Below are 25819 nucleotides of genomic sequence, written 5' to 3'. Positions count from 1 at the left end.
ACTGGTTGAATTAGAAGGGAACTAAAAGGTCTGCCTCCTGCCCAGAACAGAAGTCCTTTCAATAAGGATGTGACTGGAGCAGGAAAACAAAGGGTTCAAGAAGGTGTGTCATTAGGGGGAAATGGAATAACCAGTGAGTCTGTGAGAGATAGTATTCAGATTTTGCACTTCTCTTGGACAGTTTGGAAAAGAATTAAGCAATAGTGACATAGAAAATTCATTAAATTTAAAAAATAATACAACTTAATTCTAGAAAGAACAATGACATAGGAAGAAATTGGCTTAGCAGTGATCCATACTAATAAAGTCATAAGATAAACACTAAATAATGATTTAACCCCAAATCATACTATAACTATGTTGGAAGGAGGAAGAAAAAAAAGTGGGGACATAAGGTGATGTATATATAAGTGCCATTTCCCATAATAGAAAGTCAGTAGATACTCTGTAAAATGATTAAGCAATAAATAGTGGACTTTGGAAATTAGGAAATCAGGGGCTTCAGCCAGGAGAAGTGAGATAGCAGGAGAGGTTGGATTTTAAAGCCAGCACAGTGAGTACTGATGACTGTTCAGAAAGCGATGGTCATAGTGAAAAGAGAAGACAGAGCTGGGGGAGAAAAGCAAGGTCAAAGAACATTTTGGAGGACTGCGTACAAGGAATTGTTTTAGGAATCAGTGTTGGACTATTAATCATTTGTACAATTTAGAGGCTTTTGATTCTAGACTTTATTTTGTTTTCTGTTTGTATGTATGTGAGGGAAACATGTTTTTTAGCTGAAAGAAACTAGCTTGTGAAATGGGAGGAGTTGAATCAGAGAGAAAAATTTATGCAGCGAAGTCTACATTAGGAGCCATTCCGCTTAAATTCATATTGAAAACATACATACTAGAAAGGCAGTTGTGTAGAAGCTACTATTTGGGGTAAGAAGGCTAAGGTTGATTTCACAATTTTTTACTCCTGGATTTCTATAGTGTCTACAATAGTTTATATTTCTTTTTTTTTTTTTTTAATATATTTTATTGATTTTTTACAGAGAGGAAGGGAGAGAGATAGAGAGCCAGAAACATCGATGAGAGAGAAACATCGATCAGCTGCCTCCTGCCCATCTCCCACCGGGGATGTGCTCACAACCCAGGTACATGCCCTTGACTGGAATCGAACCCGGGACCCTTCAGTCCGCAGGCCGACGCTCTATCCACTGAGCCAAACCGGTTTCGGCCAATAGTTTATATTTCTATAGTGTCTACAATACTATTGTAGACACTATAGTTTCTATTGTAGACACTATAGAAACTGTTTTCTTGACTTGGGCATTAGGTAGAGTACCTATAATATTGAGGCATTTCCTCAGAAGATGGGCCAAAGTAACCCTAGAATGAAGGATGGCTGACTCTGGCTAACAAAGCTTAAAAGCAAATTTTGAAAGGATCCAAGTGTTTCTAAGTAATTGTGTACCAGAATAAAGCTCAAGAATATTTTAAGAAATATAAAACCAGCACCTAAAAAGATAAAATCCCCAATTTCTGGTGTTCAATAAAAAATTACCAGGCATGAAGACACTGTGGCTCCAAAGGCAGCCAGACATCCTCAGAAGAGCACCCTGAGGAGAAACAAGCTTGACCGCTATGTCGTCATCAAGTTCTTACTATGGAGCCAATCATGAAGAAGATTGAAGACGACAATACACTGTGTTCATTGTGGCTATCAATGTCAGCAAGTACCAGATCAAACAGGCTGTGAAGAAGCTCTATGACATTGACGTGCCAAGGTCAACACCTGATTGGGCCTGATGGAGGGAAGAAGGCATATGTTTTACTGGCTCCTGACTTTGGGTGTTGCCAACAAAATTGAGATCACCTAACTGAGTCCAGCTCCCTAATCTACACTAATAAAAGACAAAAATGGTAATTAGCGTACGACCGCTACCCTTCCCATTGGCTAATCAGCATATCCTTATGCAAATTAACTGTCAGCCAAGATGGCGGCCGGCAGCCAGGCAGCTGGAAGCGAACATGAGGCTTGCTTGCTCCTGTGACTGCAGACTCCAACGTTCCCCGCCTGAGTTGCAGGCCTCTGAGCTGGCAGTTTGAAACATTCTAACAAATATAGCCGGGATCTCAGAGCAGAAGTTATATATTGTTTCGATTACAGAACGGCAAACAAACCAGCAGCGGAAGCCTCAGAGCTAGAGCCAGAGCTAAAGCTGGCCCAGAAGAAAAAAAAAAAAAGAAAACAAGGAGCGGTTGGGAGCTTCAGTCAAAACCGTCAGCCTGAAAGCAGCCCTCAGCCCCTCACCCAGACTGGCCAGGCACCCCAGTGGGGACCCCCACCCTGAAGGGTGTGTGACCAGCTGCAAACAGCCATCATCCCCTCATCCAGGCTGGCCAGGCACCCCAGTGGGGACCCCCACCCTGATCCAGGACACCCTTCAGGGCAAACCAGCCGGCCCCCAGGCCTCTATCCTATATAGTAAAAGGGTAATATGCCTCCCAGCACTGGGATCAGCGGAGCCGAGAGGTCTCCTGGCACCGGATCAGCATGACAGGGTGCAGCGCCCAAACCCCCTGATCGCCTTGCGGCTCTGTGTGTGACAGGGTGTGGCGCCCCAACCCCCCCCCCCCCCTCCCACGGCCCCTGCTCTGTCTGTGACGGGGTAGAGCCATAACCTCCCCATCGGCCCTGCCCTGAGTGTGACAGGGAGCGGTGCCCTAACTCCCCTATTGGCCCTACTCTGTGCATGAGAGGGGGGAGCTCCCCAACCCCCTGATGGGCCCTGCTCTGTGCGTGACGGGGGGGGGGGCAGTGCCCCAACCCCCTGATTGGCCCTTCTCTGTGCATCACAGGGGGTGGTGCCGCAACCTCCCCATTGACCCTGCCTTGAGTGTGACGGGGCGGTGCCCCAACCCCCCAATCAGCCCTACCCTGAGCGTGACTGAGGGTGGCATCACAACCTCCCAATCCGCCCTGCTCTGTGCATGACAGGGGGCGGCGCCCCAACTCCTCAATCAGCCCTGCTCTGAGCCCGACCAGGGGCTGCACCTAGGGATTGGGCCTGCCCTCTGCCACCCAGGAGCAGGCCTAAGCCAGCAGGTTGTTATCTCCCGAGGGGTCCCAGACTGCGAGAGGGCACAGGCCGGGCTGAGGGACCCCCCCCTTCCCCCCCGAGTGCACAAATTTTTGTGCACCGGGCCTCTAGTCCTATATAATAAAAGTCTAATATGCAAATCGACCAAACGGTGGAATGACTAGTGGAATGGCCAGTCCCTCTGACATGCACTGACCACCAGGGGGCAGATGCTCAATGCAGGAGCTGCCCCCAACCTACAGGCCTCAGGCCAGCCAAGGCAGGTGCCAGCAGGGGCCCCTGATCGCCCCACCAGTTGCCCCACAGATTGGCTCTGATCACCGGCCAGGCCTAGGGACTCTACCCATGCATGAATTTCGTGCATCAGGCCTCTAGTTCTAAATATAAATTTTTTTCACTGTAAAAAAATTATCAGGCATAATGAGAAAAATCAAGAAATAACCCATAAATGATAGGTGATAGAATTAGTAGAAAAGAACATTCTTAACAGTTATAACTATATTTCGTATATTCAGGTGGTAGAGGAAAGCATGAGTATATTAAGGACAGACACAGAAGATATAAAGTAAGCCTCAAACAGAACTTCCAGAGAGTAACAAAATGAGATGAAACCAAACAAACTGAGATTAAGAGCAGTCAGACACTGCAGAAGAAAACATTACTGATCCTGAAGACAGCAGTAGGAACTGTCCAGAATGAAAAACAGGACATCCCACTGTGCTGGTATCAATTTATTGCCTCAGCTCCAAATTCACCTCTTGGCCTGCTCTGTTGTAACCGTGCTATTTTTTGTAATATCTCTCCTTTATCAGCCAGCAAGATGTTAAGTGTTGCCAGTAGAGGGTGCTTGAGAGACTTTGGAGAAAGTCGGGGCTTTCCTTCCAATTATAGTGTGGCTTGCTCTTTAAGTCCATGAAGAGCACTCTTTTTCTCCACTGCTTCGGCCCCTGAAGTTTCTCCAGTGCTAGGTTCCTGCTTAGCACAGTTTGCTTCAACATTTAGCTACTGCAACTGTTGTTCTGATGAGTTCTCAATTCAGCCAGAAACAGTGCAAACCAAAAGACAGTATATAACATCTTGAAAGTACTGAAAGAAAAAACTGTCAATACCCAGCAAAAATATCTTTTTAAAAGAGTAATCCAATAAATACTACACATGACCCATGTTCGAATGTCCCCAGTTTCCAAATAATGTTCTTTATGGCTGGTTTTTCCCCCTCCAGGCTAGGATCCAGTCAAAGATCTTAAGTTGTTATGTCTCTTGAATCTCCTTCAATTTAAAACAGTCCCAAGTCTTTTTTATTTTTCATGACATTTACTTTTTTAAAGAGGTCAGGCTATTTTTTTCCTTTTTTTTGCAGAATGCTCCTCAATTCTCATTTTGTCGGATTATTCCTTCGTGATTAGATTCAGGTAAACCTTTTTGGCAAAAATGCTACATCAGCAATATGTCCTTCTCAGTGCATCACATCAGGGCCCCTGATGTCCATTTGTCCCATTATTGCTGGCAGTTTGGTGACATTAAGTTTAATCGCTTTGTTAAGGCAACATTTGTAAAATTTCTGTAAGATACCTTTTAGATAACCCTTTGTGGGTGATGTTTTGAGACTATGTGAATATCTTCTTCCTCAATTGGCTTTCTTTTTTTTTTTTTTTAAATCTTTATTGTTCAGATTATTACATTTGTTCCTCTTTTTTCCCCCCATAACTCCCCTCCTTCCGGCTCCCACCCCACCCTCCACCCTCACTCCCCACCCACTGAGTTCATCCATAGGTGCATGATTTTTGTCCAGTCACTTCCCGCATCTCCCACACCCCTTTTCCCCCAAGAATAGTCAGTACATTCCCTTTCTATGTCCCTGATTCATTATAGTCACCAGTTCATTCTGTACATCAGGTTATTTATTCACTTGATTCTTAGATTCATTTGTTGATAGATGCATATTTGTTGTTCATAATTTGTATCTTTACCTTTTTCTTCTTCTTCCTCTTCTTAAAGGATACCTTTCAGCATTTCATATAATACTGGTTTGGCGGTGATGAACTCCTTTAGTTTTTCCTTATCTGTGAAGCTCTTTATCTGACCTTCAATTCTGAATGATAGCTTTGCTGGATAAAGTAATCTTGGTTGTAGGTTCTTGGTATTCAGCACTTTGAATATTTCTTGCCATTCCCTTCTGGCCTGCAAAGTTTCTGTTGAGAAATCAGCTGACAGTCGTATGGGTATTCCCTTGTAGGTAATTGAGCCTCTTTCTCTTGCTGCTTTTAAGATTTTCTCTTTGTCTTTTGCTCTTGGCATTTTAATGATGATGTGTCTTGGTGTGGTCCTCTTTGGATTCCTTTTGTTTGGGGTTCTCTGCGCTTCTTGGACCTGTAAGTCCATTTCTTTCTCCAGGTGGGGGAAGTTTTCTGCCATTATTTCTTGAAATAGGTTTTCAATATCTTGCTGTCTCTCATCTTCTGGCACTCCAATGACTCTGATATTAGTCTGCTTAAAGCTGTCCCAGAGGCTCCTTACACTATCTTCACACTTTTGGATTCTTTTTTCATTTTGCTTTTCCAGTTGGGTGTTTTTTGTCGAATCTTTGGTTTGATTCTTGTGCTCCTCTGGTCTGCTATTGGGTATAATATTCTTTATTTCAGTCCGTGTATGCTTACTTTCTAATTTCTTTATCGTAGCATCGAGGGTCTCATTAGTTTTCGTGAGGCTCTGCACAAATTTATGGCAAGCCCTCAAAATTGCGATTCTTAGCTCCATATCCTCCATTTCTGTCATGTTTTTTTGTCTTTGCATCTTTTATGCTCTCTTGGTGCACCCCCTTGTGGTCTCTGTGCACAGTCTTGTTCTAGCCAAGCCTTAATTGTTGTAGTTAACACTAGAGGGATTTGACCACCAGGCCGACTCCCTCAATTGGCTTTCATCCAGGGTTTTAGTATCCATTGATTCTTGCCTGAATGCTCATTTTTAAAGAAGCATTAGGAATAATAGTGCTTCCTGTCCAAATATTAAAACGATAATTACTTTATAATCTTTGTAAGCATTTCCCTTGGTTATTTAATTAATGAGAGCTATGGTGTCCATGTGGGATCTTTTCCTTTCAGCACAGACAGACATCTGAGGGAATCTATGCCACATGGAAATTCACCTTGCCTTGCCTTCAGAGGGAAGGTAGTCAGAGTAATAATAATTATGGGGAGCCCAATAATAATAATAACATTATTATTAAGAATAACATTATTGAATGTGCTATAGATAACTAGTGTGCCAGACTCCAAATAACATATGCCAGACATAATCCATGCCTGTGAGAGATTTTGTGATGGATTTAAAAAATGGCAAAAACTTTGGGAAAGTTTTTTTTTTCTCTGTCTCCAGAATTCTATAATTAAAGCCTTTATTTCTCTTTTTAAAAATCCCACATTTTTTCCATTTATCTCTAAGGATCATACCCCTAAAACTTTCTTCTTGAGAAAAGAAAGATCCTCTCTGTCAACAATGCCAAATTGGTACTCCATTCACTGGAATATGGCAACTCATTTCCACTCACTTTTAACCAGATGAGTGGGAAAAGGAAGTAATAATTTTTTAAAAGTTGGGGGCACATGAAGACCTCAAGGTATGAATAAGCTCAGGCCAGCTTCTTACCTGCTGAGCTTTAAGGTGTAAGTCCTGGGTCCCTCAGTGGAAGACCCTTTCCTCTGTCCCAGACCAGAGTGTCCATCTCACCCCTGCCTAGACTGACCCTGGACCAGAAGAGGTGCTCGCGACCTCCTTCGGCAGCACCTTTCCTGCCTCTGCAGTTTACCAGCTCTCGTGCAGGTCAGCATCATGCCCAGATAACAGGAAATCACCCTGGAAAATGGTCTTTTTGTTTGAAGGCTTCCAGCTGCATCTCTGCCCATCCTCCTGCCCGGTCCACCAGGAACTTGCTTTGCTCACATTTCAACAGTGCATGAGGGAGCATTTGTCTTGATAGTTTCCGAGATCATTCTGGCACCTGATTCCCCAATGTGATTTCCCTGGAGACTAGAGAAAGATTAGGACAAATTGAGAAATTGGCTAAAGGGCTAGAGCAGTGGTTCTCGACCTTCCTAATGCCGCGACCCTTTAATACAGTTCCTCATGTGGTGGTGACCCACAATTTCATTGTTACAAATTGAACGTAAAGCATAGTGATTAATCACAAAAACAATATGTAATTATATATGTGTTTTCTGATGGTCTTAGGCAACCCCTGTGAAAGGGTCGTTCGACCCCCAGGTTGAGAACCGCTGGGCTAGAGGCTACAGTTTCTCTTTAGTAAAGAGCAGAAGGTCAGTACATAAGATGCAGAGCTTTGGGTGAAACCTTGTGCTTCCAGGGTCTCTCCCGTGGACAAGGCTCTGAATGGCTTTCTTTTATATTGAGTTTTTCCCCAGAGCTGCTGAGGGGCCTGGGAGTCCACTGGCTCCGAAAATCAGGCAGAAGGTAGGGCCTGACCCGGGAACAGTTCTAAGGGTGAGAATGTCAGGAAAGGGCAGAGACTGCCAAACCCCACTCACTTGATATGCTGGATCCCGTGGTTTCCAGACAGTGCGGTGGCGATGCATATCATCCCATCCATCCCCAAGGAATTCTCTTGAAGACTAGGCAGAGAAAAGATGGAGACACCAGAGTGAGCCAGTCAGGGCAGAACACACCTCTGAAAGCAGCACTGCATCATCCTGTGGGATAGTTCTGGCACTGATTTGTCCAGTAGGTGCCATAGCAACAGCAAGGTGGGCATTTAATCCTGAGACGAGTTTATGAGGAGCCAGGTTGTACCGTCTTAGTGCCATGGAGATTATAAGGCCAAAAATGCTGATGTTAAGTGATTTACCTCTGACCTATGCTAGGCAAAATGACCAAACTCGTCCATAATATAGACTGTAGTAACCAGAACAGTCTGAACTGTTTCCATTCAGAAGGAAGCAGCTACAGAGGAAATCAAGAGCATCTTATCCCCTGGGGAGGTTCCAGCATAGAAGTCCTCTGCTCTGGGGTGCAGATAGGGCTCGGCAACCACTCACTTGAGTCTTCGGAGGCTTGAGTTGACCTTCAGAGCATTTGCCAGGGCTTTGGCTCCAGCCACCCCAATGGCGTTTCCTCTTAAACTGTAAAAAAAAAGACAGGCAATGGTCCTGGCCAGTGTGCTCAATAGTTAAAGCATTGGCCTGTGCACTGAAGGGTTGTAGGTCTGATTCCCCATCAAGGGCACATACATACCTGGGTTGCAGGTTCATCCCGGCCCCAGTTGGAGCACATGTGGGAGGTAACCAATCGATGTGTCTCTTTCACATCAATGTTTCTCCCTCTCTCTCACCTCTCTCCCTTTTCCCACTCCCTCCCACTTTCTAAAAATCAATGGGGAGGGGAGGGGAGGGGGGAGATATCCTTGGGTGAGGGTTTAAAAATAAAGAAAAGACAGGCAATGTAAGGCACCGTGATGGCTGAGAGGTGAAAATGCTATTTCTTCAGATGAGTATGGGCTACTGGTGAGAGGCAGTGTGGACTCCGTAACCATGGGGAGTTAGGTTGCTCCTTCCTTACTCTCAAGCCAAAATGGAGTTTGGCTTTGGGGAGCAAGCAGGACACAAAGGAGGGGTGAGCCAGCCCAACCTGGGTGGTGTGTTGGTGCCTTCATTCTCCTTTCACATTCCCAAGGAAGAGCTGGACCGACAGGAGAGGCAGCACTCCATCCAGCAGTCCCTGTGTGCTCAGCATCACAGAACCACGGGAGCAGGGGTGACCTGGACATGCCTGAAAGCCCCACAGAGCTTGAGGCCGCAAACTCCTGGATCTCAAAGACCAAGATCAGTGGACGCAGACCACCCCAGGGACCCCTAAACAAGATCTTGGGACATGGTCAGCCCGGGCAAGACCAAGAAAAGCAGGTACTCAAGAAAAGGAGGCCCAACAATAGTGACTCCCAGGGAGAAGGGGTGAAGTAGGAATGGGGAAGCTGGGCATGCTTGATATTTAATTGCTTTGTGAATTTCTTACAAATTGATATTTTTTTTCTCCTCCATATCTATTCACTTGAATCAACAGTTTGGTTTTTGGGGGCAAGAGACTTTAGCCGGAGGCTGGAATACTTACTCGAGAATCTCCAAGGTTCTGTTCACAGCCAGGGCCTCCCCCAGTGCCTGAGCCCCCCGCGCACCAATGGAGGCCACCTGGAGACTAAGAGGAGATGCTGTCAACGTAGTCAGGCCAGACAGGCTGGGCTCTCCAGCCCTCATACCTGCCTGGGGCCCAGCTTCCATTCACAGGCACCCTCATTTTCACCACCCTTGACTTAGGGTCGAAAGTGACAAAATAGCACTGAAAATTGGCTGTGGTCTGTCCAAAGGATACTGCATATCCTCCCTGCACTGTGTGTGCTTGGGACATATCTAGGTACTATGGATACAGGAAATAGAGGTAGTCTCCTGGAGAGTTTGCTGGAGAACACTGCCTGTACCCCTAAATTTTGTTACAACTGCAGGAGCAAGAATGCACTGGGCATCCCTTCTCCTGCCTGGTTGCTGATATTAGGAAAATTAAATGCAGCTTCCTAGACTGGGAAACAAAAATGGTTTTCCATATGAAAGGATGGTGAAGGGCTGGCTTCCTGGACTGCTGCCCGCGCGTCAGGACTTACTAGAGAGCAGTGAGGGCTGTGTTTGCCTTCAGCGCACTGGCCACTGCACAGGCGCCTTCGTCCCCGATGGCGTTCTCCTGTAAACTGAACACAGAGAGTGAGCCTGGGCCAGCTCTCTAGCATGGTGTGCTGAGCTTGGACCTTCTACCTAATTCAGACCACACACATTGTAGACTATACTCCCAGGGTCACCCCATGGCCTCCTGATTAACATGCAGAGGGACCTGGGGTCTGGACCATCAGAAGCAAACAAGAAAAGGGACACATGGAAGCATTGCCAACAAATGCGTGAGATAAAGTGTGCTTTTCGAAGCCAACTAGAACACTGAAAGCCCTCTGTCCTCAGGCCATTCTTGGTAGCTGCAGTAATAATTTAACAGACGCTTGAGTGTATAGTGTGCACTAGCAAGGCCAATTCCGCCTTTTTGGAACTCAGGTGAGGAGACATGATTAAATGAGCAGTCACTATAGGCTAAGAGCAGGCTGCAGTGTGGTCCCAGAGGCTACCCAGAGAAATAGGTCTAAACCAGTGGTTCTCAACCTTCTGGCCCTTTAAATACAATTCCTCATGTGACCCAACCATAAAATTATTTTCGTTGCTACTTCATAACTGTAATGTTGCTACTGTTATGAATCGTAATGTAAATATCTGATATGCAGGATGGTCTTAGGCGACCCCTGTGAAAGGGTTGTTCGACCCCCAAAGGGGTCGCGACCCACAGGTTGAGAACCGCTGGTCTAAACCAAAACCCAAAGGATAAGAGATGGGGAGGGGGCCTAGCATATCTAAAGAACCCAACGACATTGAGTCAAGTCTCTCGAGAGTGAAACGAGGCTGAGGAAACATTAAGGAAGCAGATGTTTGGGGGCCCTAGAAGCCATGCTAAAGGTTGGACTTCACTCAGCAGGCCCTGGGCAGCCATTGAAACATCTCACCAGGACAGGGACAGATTTGCATTTTGAAAAGATCCTGGCTAGCCGTGGATGGACTGGGTGTGGAGGCTGCTGCAGTGATGCAGGTGAGTGATGCTGGTGCCTGGACAGTGGCCATGGGGGTGGGACACGGGGAAGAGAATCAACAGGACTTGGAAATGAATCAGTAGGACTTATAAAAGGGCAAGGATGATGTTTCTACTTTTCACTGTTGGCTGGTTCTAGTCATAAGATGGGGAACCAAGAAGCAGGCTTGTGGGGGTGATCAGTCAGGCAATCTGAAGTACCATTGAGACACCCAAAGGGAGGTGTGGAATGGGCAGTAGGTACACGGGTCTGGAGCTCCGGAGAGAGGTCTGGGATATAGCTGTGGGGCCATAAGGACTTCAAAGCCTGGAAGAGGAGGAGAGCTTCCAGAAGAGAGAGAGCACCTTCAAGGGAAGATGGCCTGGGACAGAACCCTGAGGAACACAAGTATTTCAAACAGAACTAGCCAGAGATGGGATATCCTGGAAGCAGAGAGAGAAGTAGTCAGCGTCAAAAGGAGATGAAACTCAAAAGGTTACCATGTGACCCAGCAATTCCATTCCCAGGTATATACACAAGAGGACTGAAAGGTACACAGAAACATGTACATGGATGTTCACAGCAGCATTATTCATAATAACCAAAACGTGGGAACAGCCCAAATGTCCAGCAACAGATGAAAGTCGTATCCACACAGTGGAATACTATTCAGCCATGAAAAGGAATGAAGTGCTGACACATGCCACAGTGTGGATGAACCTTGAAAACATATTAAATGAAAGTTGCCTGTCATGAAAGACCACATATTGTATCATTTCATTTATAGAAATGTCACGAATAGGTAAATCCATAGAGAGAATAAGTTAGTGGTTGCCCGGGATAGGGCAGAAGGGGAAGTGACCACTGATGGATCTGGGTTTTCTTAGAGGGTGATAGAAATGTTCTAAATTTAGTTGTTGTGTTGCACAACTGTGAATATACTAGAAACCAGAGAATTATATACCTCAATAAAGCTATTATGTATTTTTTAAAGCAGATGAGGATGGAAACATGCCTGCTGGCCTTAGGACAGAGGAGGCTGTGTGCTGAGGGTGTGAGCCCTGTGCTTGGTGGGCACTGAGGTTTCAGACGCCCCTGCCCCCGTGGAGTCCCCACTTACTCGAGGCTGATCAGGCTCTTGTTGAACTGTAGTGCTTGTCCCAGGGCCTTGGCGGCGCCAGCCTGGATGAAGTTCCACTGCAGGCTAGGCAGACACGGACCACATGATTACGTGGCCCAAGGCGGAGTCCAGGAGGTCCTGGGCTCCAGAAAGAGCGGGCTTCTCCCAGGAGAATCTGACGCCAGGGGATGGAGTCCCTGCGGGGTGTGTTCTAGAGGGACCACTGATGGGCAGAGCTCCTGCAACCCTCAGCCTTAGTCCCAAGGAGTCAACGTTTACTCTCTGGTTAGGGGTGGGTACAGAGACAGGCTCAAATAAAGACTCCAGATGGTCCCTGCTGTGGTTGCCCACCTCCAACCCCATTGGTCTCTCCGTGGATCAATCTCAGGAAGTGGAGCAGGGGGCAGGGCTGGTGGCCCTGCAAGTGACCACCTGCAGCCTGCTGGAGGCCCCAGAGACCGTGTGGGAGATCCCCAGAGCTGGACTTGGTCTCCTGCATCAACTGGTTTGGGGAAGCCCTGCAGCTCTGGGCAGGGGACGGGGTAGGTGGGGGCCCCGAGGACTCACTGAAGGGACACGAGGGTGTGGTTTTCTCTCACTGCCATTGCGATGGCCTGGGCACCCTGGTCATGGAGGAGGTTGGCTGTCAGGCTGGGAGGAGAGGAACAGGGGTGAGTGAGCAGAAGCCGACCATGATGTTCCTGTCCTTGCTCCCCAGGGAATCCAGACCACCCTCCCCCAACCCAAGGACTGCATCGGGCCCACTAGGACAGCCCAGCTCACGCCTATGGAGCACTTGCATGTGCCAGGCACGTGCCCTGGACTGTTGTAACAAATCTGACACCCCCAGGGGGAGTGGGCTAAAGCTCAGCTCAGTGAGGTTCCAGGACAGATCACCCACCAGGAGGTGGCAGAGGACTCACTCCTGATTCCTGAACTGTATGTGCTGCCCCCACGATGTGGCCCCTTCCACATGCTCGTCCAGAGCAAAGGGCTGAGGGCCAGAGAGTTGCCACTACTTCATCCTCATGTAATTTATGACAGGACAGTGGGGGACTTGTGTTTGAGTCGCCACCAGGGGCCAGGTCTCCTGGCTACCTCCTCCCAGCCAGGTCCTTCTTCAGCCTTTTATAATGGCCAGAGTGACCAGGGCCTGGCCCATCAGTCTCTGGGCTTTGCATAGGTGGGGCCCTGGCATAAAGGAGCCTTAGGAAGCACAGCCCTCCCCCCCCTCCCCCACCCCCTCACGTACTCCAGGTTCTTCAGGGTGCTGTTGGTGCAGAGAGCTCGAGCCAGATCCTGGGCTCCCTCTGGGCTGATGGAGTTTTCTCGAAGGCTGAAGAAAGAGAAGACCCTGAGCTGCTGACCAGGCAGATGAGGCCTCTGGGGGAGACAAGCCCAGGTGTTTAGGGTTTTAGAACCAGAGAAACCTCATGTTGGACCCGACTTCCTGAGCGAGCATGTGGTGTGTGCCTCCAGGGAGCCCAGGTTCTGGTGGCTAGGCAGCCAAGTGTCTCCCCTTTAGGACCTACCAGTAGGACAGTCTAGGACAGGGGTGGGCAAACTTTTTGACTCGAGGGCCACAATGGGTTCTTAAACTGGACCGGAGGGCCGGAACAAAAGCATGGATGGAGTGTTTGTGTGAACTAATATAAATTCAAAGTAAACATCATTACATAAAAGGGTACGGTCTTTTTTTTTTTAGTTTTATTCATTTCAAACGGGCCAGATCCGGCCCACGGGCCGTAGTTTGCCCACGGCTGGTCTAGGAGGAAGAGGATAAGACAGTGGGACCTCAGAGCTGTGAGGGGCAGGCATGGGTGCTTGGGTGCCTGAAGGATGTGTACATGGGCAGGGAGCAGCAGAGCTGGCCAGCTGGGGGCCACAGCTGCCCCTGCCCTCCCAAGAGCAAGGTAGAGTGCAGGATGCCAGCCCCAGAACCAAGCTGCCCAACCAGAGGTCGTCACGGGTAATGTGGGCTTCCCAGCTCCGGCCTTTCCTTCCAAGTCCCTTTGGACCCCCTGACCAAAGGGATACCTGGTTGGAGAGGGAGGCCGGGACTTACTTGAGGCTGAGGAGGGCTCGGTTGGCGCAGAGGGCCCCCATCAGCGCGGCCACTCCGGTGTCACTGATGGAATTGCTCTGCAGGCTGAAGACAGAAGAGAGGGCACATTTGGTGTGGCTGTCTCAGGGCTCGGAGGGAGCCATCAGTCCAGCTGAAACACTAAGCTCGACAGGGAGGTGGGGGACACCTGAGGCAGGTGCCACACCGCATTGTTTTTTTTTTCATCATCCCTCTTTCCTCTCTCACCCCCACAGTCCAGCCCCTGCTAGGTCAGGGCAGGTGCGTATAGCACCACCAGCCCCAGAGTTTGACTCTGCTTTGGTTTGGGCGGCTCCACATGGCCTCAGGGAGGGGGCATGCGCTGTGTCTGCAGCCCCCAGAGAAAGTGGCACAGTTGAGTCTCCCCAGTGTGGGAGCAGCGCCAAGCTCCCCGACCCCCACCAAGGCCACTGCTGCTGACCCTTTTTTTAGCTACCTGCGCTAACTTCTAAAGGGCTTTCAGTGCTTGTTGTCACCCTGAAAACACCAACCCCTACTGTCCAGGGAAATGGAGCTGGTGTGTTAGGGTGAAACAGGTGGGGTAGGCATGGAGGGAGAGACACTGAGATCATAGCGTGCCCAGGGTTGGGGGTTGGTTGGGTTCTGGCAGGGAAGTGGCCCTGACTGACAGCTCTCCTCCAGGACCCACCCACCTACTGGATAGGAAACCTGAGGGGGATGAGGGGGGAAGGGAGTTCCCCTCTGCCCACAGCCACCCCTGGAGGGTGGTCAGGCAGACTCACTCCAGACTCTCCAGGCCCTGGTTCACCTTCAGGGCCTCAGCCAGGGCCTTGGCACCTCCATCACCAATGCTGTTACTGGAGAACCTGTAAGAGATGGGACACTGATGAGCCAGCCTCCTAGAGCAGCTGGGCAGGGTGGGGCCCAGAGATCAGGGTCTAGGAGGGGCTGTCTCTGTTGTCTCAAGGTGCCAGTACAGTCTCTCCTGCTTGAGGCTGGTTGGCCAGTGGCCTCTGGAAGTGACCTCCTGCTTCCTGTGAGAGATGAAGGTAGCGAAGTCCTTGGCTCCCTGGCAGGGGAGTAGGGGCCAGGAGGAAGGACCAACTCTTTAATGAGAGGTATTTGTGATATGTTATGTGAAGGTGGCTAGGAAATGCCATTTTCTTCTGCTGGCTGAGAAGGCAGTACATGTGAGCCTGAGACAGTTGTGGCTCACTCAGTCCTGTGAATCTGGATCTCCATTCTCCTGGTCCAGGGCTTTGGGGTCCAAAGCCAGTTGTTCTGCACCTACACATTTATTTATCCATCCACTCATACACTTACCCACTTATCCATCCACCCATCCATCCACTCAACTACCAGTCCACCCATCCATCCATCCATCCATCCATCCATCCACCCATCCATCCATCCATCCCCATGCTCACAAATATTTATGATACGCTGGGCATTGTGTTAGACACTGAGGATACCAATTTGGCCTTTCTGCATTTCTCACATGAGCTCCTTCAGACTCCTGTTCTGCTTCAGGGCATCTGCCATGTGCTGGGCACCCATGGGCCCGATGGTATTCTTCTGCAGGCTGTGAGAGGGGAGAAGGGTCCTTTAGCAAAGCTGGTCCCAGCTATTCCCAGGCCAAGAATACTCTGACTCAAGGTGAGAGGTCAGAGACAACAGAGTGCTGAGTGCCAGTCATCTCTGAAATGTACACATCAAGGAAGATAGCACAGACTCCAAGTTGTAAGAGCCTTCTTGTCATGAAGATATAAAGTTTTAACTTTCCTTTGGCTAAAGGCAGTTAACAAACAGATGGCTGTCCCAACTACCCGGCTAATTTAGGATAAACTATGTGTGACAAACGCTGCTGTCCAGTTCTCTTACTTGAGGACAAGTTGTTTATCTTGGAAACATGTATGTAATGGGTTGTGTCTGTTGGCTATGGAAAAGGGTGTGATTTATTTCTGTCTTTGCAATCTCATCAGCAGATTGCCTATGATGTACATTACAGTCCAGTTGAGTGTTTATTCAAATAACAAAGCTGTTTTGTTCTTCCTCACATTTGTGGAGAGGGTTTTCTGGATTGGCAGGAGGTTTTATTTTTAATTTTTTTGCCCAACACCTGTTCTCTGGAAAAGCAATGGACGTCAAGTTTTCCAGGGGCCATCCAGACAGGTCAGAAAGCCTCAGGGCTTTGCCCATCCATCCCTCCCAGCAAAACACAGGCAGAGAGGTCCTTGGAGGAGAAGATGAGAGAGTACAAAGGAGACTTTCTGATGGCCAGCATGCCCACTCACTGCATCACGGAGAGGGTCCGGTTGGCTGCCAAAGCCTCAGCCATGAACTTGGCACCATCGTCCCTGATCCTGTTACTCTGGAGGCTGTGGAGGCAAGGAAGAGGCGCGTCACCAATGGAGCACACAAGGGCACCCAATGGTGGCCTGAATCCCACCACAGTGTCACCAATGCTCAAGGGAGGGCAGCAGCTAAGCTCAGTGACAAGGGTCTTTAACCACTCTATGCCCTCAATGCACACCACACAGGAACTGGGCAACAATTGGCCTTTCCCTCTGCTGCTCTGGACTTAGGTTTCCCTCTGGGTTTCTAAGCACTGGCCTGCTGACTGGGGACAAGGTGCCCATGGTATCTGGATAACAATAGCTAGGTCATCCGTAATCCCAATTACACCTAAAAGTCATAGCACCCAAGGGTTGGCGAGGATGTAGAGAAATCGGAACCCTCATCCACTGCTGGTGGGAATGTAAGATGGTGTGGCCACTGTAGAAAACAGACTGGTGGTTCCTCAAAAGGTTAAACATAGAGTTACCATGTGACCAGCAGATTCTACTCCTAGGCATCTACCCAATAGAATTAAAAACAGTTATTCAAATACTGTTCACAAATGTGTACAGCACCATTATTTACATGGCCAAAAGTTGAAAACAGCCCAAATGTCCATTAACTGATGAATATTATTTGGCCAGAAAATGGAATGAACTGCTGATACATGCTAAGATGTGGAGGAACCTTGAAAACATCTTATATGAAATATCCAGAATAGGCAAATCCATTGCGCAGAAAGCAGATTGGTGGTTGTTGAAGGGAGGGGAGAATGGGAAGTGACTGCTAATGGGCACAGGGTCTTCTTTTGGGGTGCTGAAAATATTTTAGAACTAGATAGAGGTGACAGTTGCACAATTGTGAATGTATTACGTGCCATTGAACTGCACACTTCAAAATGGTGAATTTTGTGGGAACCTCACCTCAATATAAGAAAATGAAAACAGGGAGAGGTAGCCGCCGTGGTAAGGAGAGACATGGGTCAGGCGACCACGCAGCCAGAATAAAGATAAATGAAGAATTCAAAAGTAAAGAAAATGAAGCTTCTCCTAAGAAAATAGAAGAGACATCAAGTTGCCTGGTGAAAAGAACATGGATTAGCCATGGTCAAAACAAGAGCAGCTGAATCAACTCAGACGCCCACCGAAATGCTATCTTCATTAAACTAATAAAAAATAGGTTCCCCCCTGGCCGATGCAGCTAAGTGGTTGCATCGGGCCTCACTCCAAAGGGGTGCTGGTTTGAGTCTGGGTCAAGGGCATGTACCTGGGTTGCAGGTTAGCTCCCTGTCCCAAGTTGGGGCACATGCAGGAGGCAACCGGTTGATGTGTCTCACTCACATCGATGTTTCTCTCCCTCCCTTCCTTCTGCTCTCTCTGAAAAGCAATGAGAAAAAAATATCCTCAGGTGAGGATTAACAGCAACAAAAACGTTTCCAATGTGGAATTGTTACTCAGAAGATCTACTATACAAGGTGTTTACACAGACCACAATACACTGAAATAGGTCCCTAGGAAAGATGTTCTTATAGAAAATAAGCCATATTGTGATGCACCAAATGAGAAGGAATGAATTCCTAGGATAAAATCAAGTCTTATAATTTTTAATTTTAGAATATGTAACTGAAACATAAACAAACAAAAGAAATACATAAAAACAAAACAAAATGGTGGTACACATTCAACTTAGGATGGATACAACCACTGGCTCCTAAAAGGAGCACAGCAAACCACACCAAACTATAAGAATCTTCTGGAAGATGGGCTTTCAATGTCTTGGAAAACATCTCAGGGAACATTCTGACACCATGATCTTGGGGATTTCTCATTCAATGGAGGACAAGAGGTTTTCCTCATAGATTATTTTGCTCCTCCATCTCTACATATCTCTACTTTTCTTCTCCTCTATTCCTTGCTCAGGCCATAAACAGAAGCACAATAACCAGGGAGGAGCTGGAACTTGGAAACTTGCTTAAGATACAAGATCCTGTGGTACCCACTGTGTGGGAGCTGGTGTCTGATGCCCACATTTTCAATCACCTCCTACTCCGTGGGTGGCACCTGAAGGGAAGGTTTTTCAGGGGGAAGCAGGTGACACGTACCTCAGAGAGGCCAGGGTGCGGTTAATCTTCAGAGCGTCTGCCAACGCCTTGGCCCCTTGAGGTCCAATAGAGTTACAGCGGAGGCTGGCGGAAGGAAGAGAAAACAGCCATTCTCTTTCATCTAGTGCCCAGGAAGGGAAGTTACACTGACCTTTAAATCTATGCTTCTTGAGCAGAATGTATCAGGGTTTAGGATTTCATGTTTGGTGCAAGTGGGACAGAGATGTTTATGTAGGCAAACAAGGAAGGAGTTTCTGAAGGTGCCCCATGCGATGGGCAGGAGAAAATAGGATCCGATGCACTAGTGGACTTGAGCGAAGGACGGAGAGGAGAATGATAACTCTAAGTTCAGGCCTGAAATTCTGGTGCTTCCTGGGCGAGTCCGAATAGCTGAGCAGGAACCGTGACATTGTTTGCTCAGCTGTTCTTCCAGTCCACCCATGGGAGAGACTGGTCAAGGGGACTTCACAACAGGTCTCACAAGTGCTCCCTGTCCCTATGGGGGAAGACTGGCCTTTGGTGGTGTACTTACTCTAGAGAAGTCAGACTTCTGTTGACAAGGAGGGATCTGGCCAGAGCTTTGGCCCCTTTGTTACTGATCTGGTTCTCAGCCAAGCTGCCCAAGGAGAGGGAGAAGAGTGGTTATGGCAAGTCTATAAATATCAGCTCCAGGCTCATGATCCAAACCCCGCAGCCTCACCAGCATCATCAGGGCCAGGACAGAGGCAGAGAGCAGGTGAGCCCTGGAACAGAATGCCAGGCCCACCAAAGCCTCTGAGCCAAGCAAGGTAGGACTAGAGTAGGCAGACAGACCTGCACACTGGCAAAGGGTCCCAGGGAAGTTTGATCAGAATTTAGCACAACTGCGACATAGCACAGGAATGAGGCCCCCAGGCAGTGGTGTGCTAGAAAACTGCCTCTCAGGAAAAACCAAAATACAAAAACCCTGATTTGTAACATTGGCCAATTTCCATGGTGTAAATACTCCCACCACGGCCAATTTCAAGCACTCTCAGCTCTGATGAACTGATTTTACCCTCCTTAGGCACAGAGGTGTCTGTACGAGATCACACGGAGCCTACTACTATAACCACTGTCCTCAATAATTGTTTTGCTCCTGACTCAATCCACATTTTTATTTTCTCAGATATAGATTATTTCAGAACCCAAAGCGTTTTGTGAGAATAAAAATTATTCTTGGGTCCTGTTCTCCAAACCCACCTCCCTAATTCTCTGAAAGCTGCCCTTAGGTCATGGAATCATTTCAAGTACAAACAAGAGTGTTACTCAAACTTGGAAATTATTACAGGAGAGATCATATAAGCACATAGATCTGTCCTGCAGTCAGCATATAAACTTTAATCTAATTACATTAAAGATGCAATGTTTAAATTTAAAAATCTTTTTTATTGATTTGTAAGAAAGAGAAGAAGGCGGGGGAGAGAGAGAGAGAGAGAGAGAGACATCGATTTGTTGTTTCACTTATTTATGCATTCATTGGTTGATTCTTGTATATGCCCTGACTGTGGATTGAACCCACAACCTTGGCATGTCAGGACAACCAGGCTTTAACGTTTTTAATTTTAAAATTTTTTAAAATTATATTTTATTTAAAGAAAGAATCCTGTGCCCAGAACACTATTTGAGGGCAAACTGTGAGAAAATTGGGCCTGGTGCCATGTCAGTACACATAGTGTTTGGAGAAATAGGCTCTGCTCCTCACCCTATCCTTCCTCTCTTCTTTCAGATGAGTACCTGAGCCCTTGGAACTTTCTGGAATGGGTGGAAACAGCTGCTGCATGGTTCAGACGCCTCTCTTTGAAAGTACCACCAGCTAGTTGAGCAGAAAGGAGGATGGGGAAGGAGCCCTCAGTCCCAGAGAGACAGGTGGGTGCCCTGGGCGGAGTCTCCTGGGTCAGCGTTACCTGATTCTCTGAATGCGACAGTCCTTTCCACTCAGCACACTGCCCAGCAGCTCCATCACGGGGTCCTGGAACTGGTTGGTGTCCAGCCTGGTCGGGAGGAACAGCAATTGTGAGTGGTACCACCTCCCATAGGCAGGGTGGATGAAGTCCCTGGCTGGCACAGGAAGGCAGGAGGGGGCACTAAGCTCAGACACCCAGGCTAGGATCCTCCCCCTCTCTCCATTCCACTGTAGCTCCCACCATATGGCCCAGAGACCTAGGACCGCACACCCACCGAGCTCACAGTTTTCCTACGAAGGTGAACTGGGAGGCTCAGGGGCATGAGCCCTGGGGTTTCTATCCGTGTGCATCTGGGAGATGCTTGCTGCTAGTTCTCCTCCTTCTGAGGACATGGAAGCTGCTCTCAGGTCCTGAGTGGCCCTGGCCCTGGTGCCCTTCCCTCAGCCCCTATTAAGGTTTGGAGCAGTGGACAGAAGATGGGCTGAGGGCGGAGAGTGTGGGTGTGGCTTCTGTCAGCACTGGGATGGTTCACAGGGTGTTATGGGTTGAATAGTGTCTCCCCAAAAGCTGTGTTGGCATTCTAACTCCCCAGTGGCTCAAGAGTATGACCTGATTTGGAAATAGGGCCGTGGCAGACGTAATTAGAGAAGATGAGGTCACATTGGAGTGAGGTGGGCCTGTCATCCCATACGACTGATGTCCTTACAAGTGAGAAAAGCCCTATGTGAAGACAGAGACGCGGAGAAGGTAGTCATGTGGCCACAGAGGCGGAGATTGGAGTGATGGGTTTATAAGCCAAGGGTAGCCAGCAACACCACAAGCTACAGAGGCAGGAAGGATCCTCCCCTGAAGGTGTCAGAGGGAGCACAGCCCTGCCAACACCTTGAATTTGGACTCGGCCTCCAGAACTGTGAGAGAAAACGTTTCTATTGCTTTAAGCCACCCAGTCTGTGGACCTTTGTGACAGCAGCCCCCAAACACTGACACAGAGGCTGCTGGTGGAGGGGAAGTACTTTCCAGGGCCTCTCCTCTCTCCTCTGCCAACACCCCTGCACACACCACCCTGGTGCCCACCTCAGACTCTGGCAGTAGAGCAGCTGGGGCAACAGGCTCTGGAGGACACCCTGACTGAGGCTCAGGGACAGGTTGGCCTCCTGGGCGCAGGCATCTGACACCTGCAGAAGGTAGGCCAGGGCAGCCCGGTGCGGGGGGCCGGTCAGCCTGGCCAGGCCCCCGCTCTCCATGGCCTCCTCCACACTGCGGGCCAGCTCTGTGTGCTGCAGCTCGTGCAAGCAGTGCAGCACATTGACTGCCCGGGCACAGACCACCGTGTTGGGCTGTAGGCAGCCCTGCAGGAGCTGGGCCACCTGTGCCCGGGAGCCCTGCTGCTCGCCCGGGGCCAACAGGGAGCCCGCCAATAGGTCATTGACCCTTGGAGATAAGAGGCCGCAGAGGAAGCGAAGGAACACATCCAGCCGTCCGTCCTCAGCCTGCATGGCCCGCTGGGCCGCACTCTTGAAATGCGTGAGGAAGCCCAGCCGAGGCCAGGACACACCGCCCTCCGTGAAGAGGTCGAAGATGGCCCTCTTGGACGCGCTGTAGTAGTACGCAGCCCCCAGGAACTCCTGCAGAGACAAGTGTGTGAAGCAGTAGGCTGCCGAGGAGGCCAGGGTCTCCTCCCGCTGCAGGAAGTAGCTGCACACAGTGCTCTGCAGCAGAGCAAGGTCCACACCAAACGCCTTCAGGTCCGGCTCATAGAACACGTACTTCTTCTTGACCAGCCCATGGAAGGCCATCCGGCCCAGCGTCCCCACCATCCTGCGGCCACCGTGGGCCAGCTGCTCGATGCGAGGGCTCACCTTGCCCTTCTCCTGCCCCTCCCCGCCCAGGGCCATCCGGAAGTAGCAAGAGTAGAGCTCGCATAGGGTCCTTGGAGGCCACAGCTCTGTGTCCTGGGGCCCCTGCCTGTGGCGGCACAAGTGGCCCAGGGCTAACCCCGCCAGCCGGCAGAAGGCCGGGACGGTGCACATCAGGTACAGGGCCCTGTGGGCCCGAACCTGGCTCAGGACCCAGTCCAAGAGGACCTGGTCCTCGGGGAACATCTGCTCCAGACACACTTTGATCTCCTCTTCATTAAAGCCCCGGATCTCAGTCATCCGGTCCACCAGGCCCCCTGGGATCTGGCCAGCTGCGCTGGGACGGGAGGTGACCCAGACAGAAACTTCCGGGAAGAGGTTGCCCCTGATGATGTTGGTGATCAGGTGGTCCACCTGGATCTCCTTCTTGGGGTCCGTGCAGGCCACGGTGTTGGAGAAGTCCAGAGGAGTCTTACACTCATCCAGGCCGTCCAGGATAAGGAGCACTTTGGCCAGGGCTGCCACTTCCAGGCCAGACTCCCCGATGTGTGGGAAGATGGAGCGGATGAGTCTGTCTGCAGACAGCTTTTCATGGGTGTTGAGATCCCGGAAGGTCAAAGGCAGCACCAGGGAGAAGTCCTTGCCAATCTGCCCCCGGGCCCAGAGGCAGACAAAGTGCCTCACCAGGGTGGTCTTGCCCACACCAGCCACCCCGATGGTGATGGAGATGCGGGGCGGGATGGACACCCGCGACAGAGGCAGGAAGAGCCTGTTCAGGGCGATGGTCCTAGCTGAGCGCCAGGCCCCACGTGTGGCCTCCACCTGGGTGAAGTCGTGTTCCCTCAGCTGCAAGTCCATCAGGCCTTCCACTAGCAGGAGGTTGGTTAGCCTGGGTGAGGGGCCACCCAGCTCCAGGCTGCCTCCTGCCCTGCTCAGAAGGGCCTCTTGGTGTCTCTGTATCCGCGAGTCTGTGGATGGAGGTCAGAGCTCAGGGTTGGGGAGGGCGGGTGTAAAGAAGGAAAGCGGCGAGGCAGATGAAAGGCAGGGGCAGGAGGTAGAATCGAGGCGGGGGGGGGGGGGGGGAGGATGAAAGGAGAGGAGGGGGAAAGGCTTGGGGACACCCCTCCGTCTGCCTACCATTGCCATGAGGCCCCCGTGGAGAGTCGGGTGTCCTGTCAGGGGCCTGTGGGGCCTGGGAGCCCTGACAGCCTTTCCCGGCCAGCAGGTCCATGAGGGCTTTCACCTGCTCTGCCGGGGAGCCAGCACCATGGCCCTGGCCAGCCTCCCCGCCCATCCGCATCTCCTGCTTCCTCATGGAGTCCAGGATTGCTGCCACGAGCTGTGAAGAGAAAGCCTGAACCTGCTGCCTGCTGTCTCCCTGCCCAGTGGCCTGGGACAGGTATGGAGCCTCCAAGTTTGTGTGGGGGCTGACCCTTTGGGGACCCACCCTTTCTCCTCTCCCAGCTAGTGGCCCACAGTCTGACCTCCAGGAGGAGGTTGGAGGGGCTGGTTGTTCCTGGATGCTGAGAATCGTTCCTAATGCCACAAGCATTGATCAGATGCAGGGGACCAAATGGACAAGAACCCAGGCCCAAGCTCGAGCACTTACTGGTTGTGTGACACTGGGCAGGCTGCCTGAGCCCTCTGTGCCGGGGTGTCATTTGTAACCTGGAAATGGCAATGCGGTTATGAGTAGGTCCACTCACAAGAAGGGAAGAAGGAAAGAAGCCAATCTGGAAAGGCTACATACTGTATGACTTCACCTCTGTGTTATTCTGGAAAAGGCAAAACTATGGAAACAGTGAAAAGATCAGTGGTTGCCAGGGGCTTGGGGTGAGGAGGGAGGGATGAGTGGGTGGAGCACAGAGAATTTTCAGGGCAGCGAATCTACTCTGAGTGATATACTACAGTGGTGGGTTCACATCAGTACACGTTTGTTCAAGCGCAGGGAATGCACAACACCAAGAGTGAACCCTCATGTAACCCATGGACTCGGGGTGATAATGACCTGTCAGTGTAGGCTCATCTGCTGTAAAAAGTGCCACTCTGGTGGAAATGTCCACAGTGGGGGAGGGTGCACATAGGGGGCAGGGGGCATATGGAAATCTCTGTACTTAATCTTTCTCTCAATTTGTCTGTAAACCTAAAACTGCCCTAATAACGAAAGTCTAGTGATTAAAAAAGAAACAAAGAAAAAACGGAGGAGTCTAAAGAGAAGGGAAAGTTGATTCTCAGAGCAGTGGTATAGCTACGTTTCTTACTCTGTTTCCTGGGGTCTCCTGGCTGGACACCAGAGCAGGGGCTCCTGACCCACAGGCAGCACTGTTTCTGCTGGGGATAGTGACGCAGAGGTGCTAAGAGGCAAACCATGTCTGAGTCCCACCCACTCACATTCCTGTTCCTCTGTGTATCCCCCCCCAACCCCACCTCCCACCTCCCACCCCCCTGTGGATCCCTCCCTCAGCTAAGGTAGATACTTGAGAACCCAGAGCCACCTCCATCTCACCCCTCTTCTCACCTGTAGCGGGCAGGATGTTCAGCCCATGGCCCACCCACAGCAGCTCCTCCAGCAGGGCCTTAGGAACTCAGGGGGTGGGGGTTGGCCATCCCTCCTCCATGGGTCTAGAAGAGAAAACAGGACTCAGGGCTGGGCAGAAGCCACCCCTACTGCTTTGGGTGAAGCAGCTCATTAAACCAGGTCCAACATGCCTGCCAGCCCTGTGTTCTCTGGGCCTCAATGTTAGTCACTTAAAAGGAGGATTTGTTGCCTACAGCCCCAAGACCCCAGAGCACTCCCCAACCTTGAATTTGCATTGGGGTTCCAGGCATTTTCACTCAGGATGAACCTTTTCACCTGGAAAATGCTAAACAAAGTGTAGCAACAAGGAAAATAGCATTTCCCAGCCATTTGGTTCGTTGTGGTGGTGGAGAGTTGAGTGTAACCAATTTGAGGTAGATGAACTAATCTGGGAACATTAGAAATAGGCCAGGGCTAGGCCACTCATACTTCTGAGTCCTCCTCCCTCGTGGCTTGATTTGGACTGAAGGTGAGAATACCCTTCAGCATTTCATATAGTACTGGTTTGGTGGTGATGAACTCCTTTAGCTTTTTCTTGTCTGTGAAGCTCTTTATCTGACCTTCAATTCTAAATGATAGCTTTGCTGGGTAGAGAATCTTGGTTGTAGGTTCTTGCTATTCATCACTTTAAATATTTCTTGCCACTCCCTTCTGGCCTGCATAGTTTCTGTTGAGAAATCAGCTGACAGTCGTATGGGCATTCTTTTGTAGGTAACTAACTGCTTTCCTCTTGCTGTTTTTTTTTTAATTGTTTTATTGCGTAAAGTATTACAAAGAGTAATATATATATATATATATATATATATATATATATATATATCCTTTTTTTTCTCCCCTTGACCTTCCCCTGGCCTCCCATACCCCCCAGTGTCTTGTGTCCATTGGTTATGCTTATATGCATGCATACAAGTCCTTCGGTTGATCTCTTACCCACTCCCCCAACCCTCCCAGGCCTTCCCACTGTAGTTTGACAATCTGTTCTATGTTGCTCTGCCTCTGTATCTATTTTTGTTCATCAGTTTATAATGGTCTTTATTATCCATAAATGAGTGAGATCACGTGGTATTTTTCCTTCATTGACTGGCTTAT

At 49.4% G+C, this 25819-nt stretch overlaps 1 protein-coding gene across 5 annotated transcripts in view; it reads right to left on the bottom strand.

The window, feature by feature from the left end:
- Positions 1 to 3804: 3804 nt before the first annotated feature.
- The window catches only part of NLRC3 (NLR family CARD domain containing 3), a 35084-nt gene continuing 13069 nt past the window's right edge, over positions 3805 to 25819 (bottom strand). Inside the window, exons 2-21 of one of the 5 annotated variants that reach the window (XM_070413125.1) lie at positions 24671 to 24774; positions 24414 to 24506; positions 23762 to 23820; positions 23290 to 23491; positions 21371 to 23120; positions 20297 to 20383; positions 18904 to 18987; positions 18372 to 18455; positions 16228 to 16311; positions 15432 to 15515; positions 14716 to 14799; positions 13934 to 14017; positions 13121 to 13204; positions 12436 to 12519; positions 11869 to 11952; positions 9750 to 9833; positions 9206 to 9289; positions 8137 to 8220; positions 7630 to 7713; positions 3805 to 7114 (exon numbers count right to left, since the gene is read on the bottom strand). In XM_070413125.1, coding sequence (XP_070269226.1) covers positions 7024 to 7114; positions 7630 to 7713; positions 8137 to 8220; positions 9206 to 9289; positions 9750 to 9833; positions 11869 to 11952; positions 12436 to 12519; positions 13121 to 13204; positions 13934 to 14017; positions 14716 to 14799; positions 15432 to 15515; positions 16228 to 16311; positions 18372 to 18455; positions 18904 to 18987; positions 20297 to 20383; positions 21371 to 23120; positions 23290 to 23467 — 3198 coding nt within the window. In that variant the 5' untranslated portion in view covers positions 23468 to 23491; positions 23762 to 23820; positions 24414 to 24506; positions 24671 to 24774 and the 3' untranslated portion in view covers positions 3805 to 7023. Of the gene's footprint in view, positions 7115 to 7629; positions 7714 to 8136; positions 8221 to 9205; positions 9290 to 9749; positions 9834 to 11868; positions 11953 to 12435; positions 12520 to 13120; positions 13252 to 13933; positions 14018 to 14715; positions 14800 to 15431; positions 15516 to 16227; positions 16312 to 18371; positions 18456 to 18903; positions 18988 to 20296; positions 20384 to 21370; positions 23121 to 23289; positions 23492 to 23761; positions 23821 to 24413; positions 24507 to 24670; positions 24775 to 25819 lie in introns of those variants that run through there. The other 4 variants (XM_070413123.1, XM_070413124.1, XM_070413126.1 and 1 more) reach the window with 4 other exon arrangements.

Source organism: Myotis yumanensis, unplaced genomic scaffold (genome assembly GCF_028538775.1).
Source record: "Myotis yumanensis isolate MYYU_CA2020_CCGP unplaced genomic scaffold, mMyoYum1.0.hap1 SCAF_4, whole genome shotgun sequence".
Taxonomy (NCBI): Eukaryota; Metazoa; Chordata; class Mammalia; order Chiroptera; family Vespertilionidae; genus Myotis; species Myotis yumanensis.
Note: the sequence above shows the minus strand (reverse complement) of the source record. Positions and strands in the feature narration are given on the sequence as shown.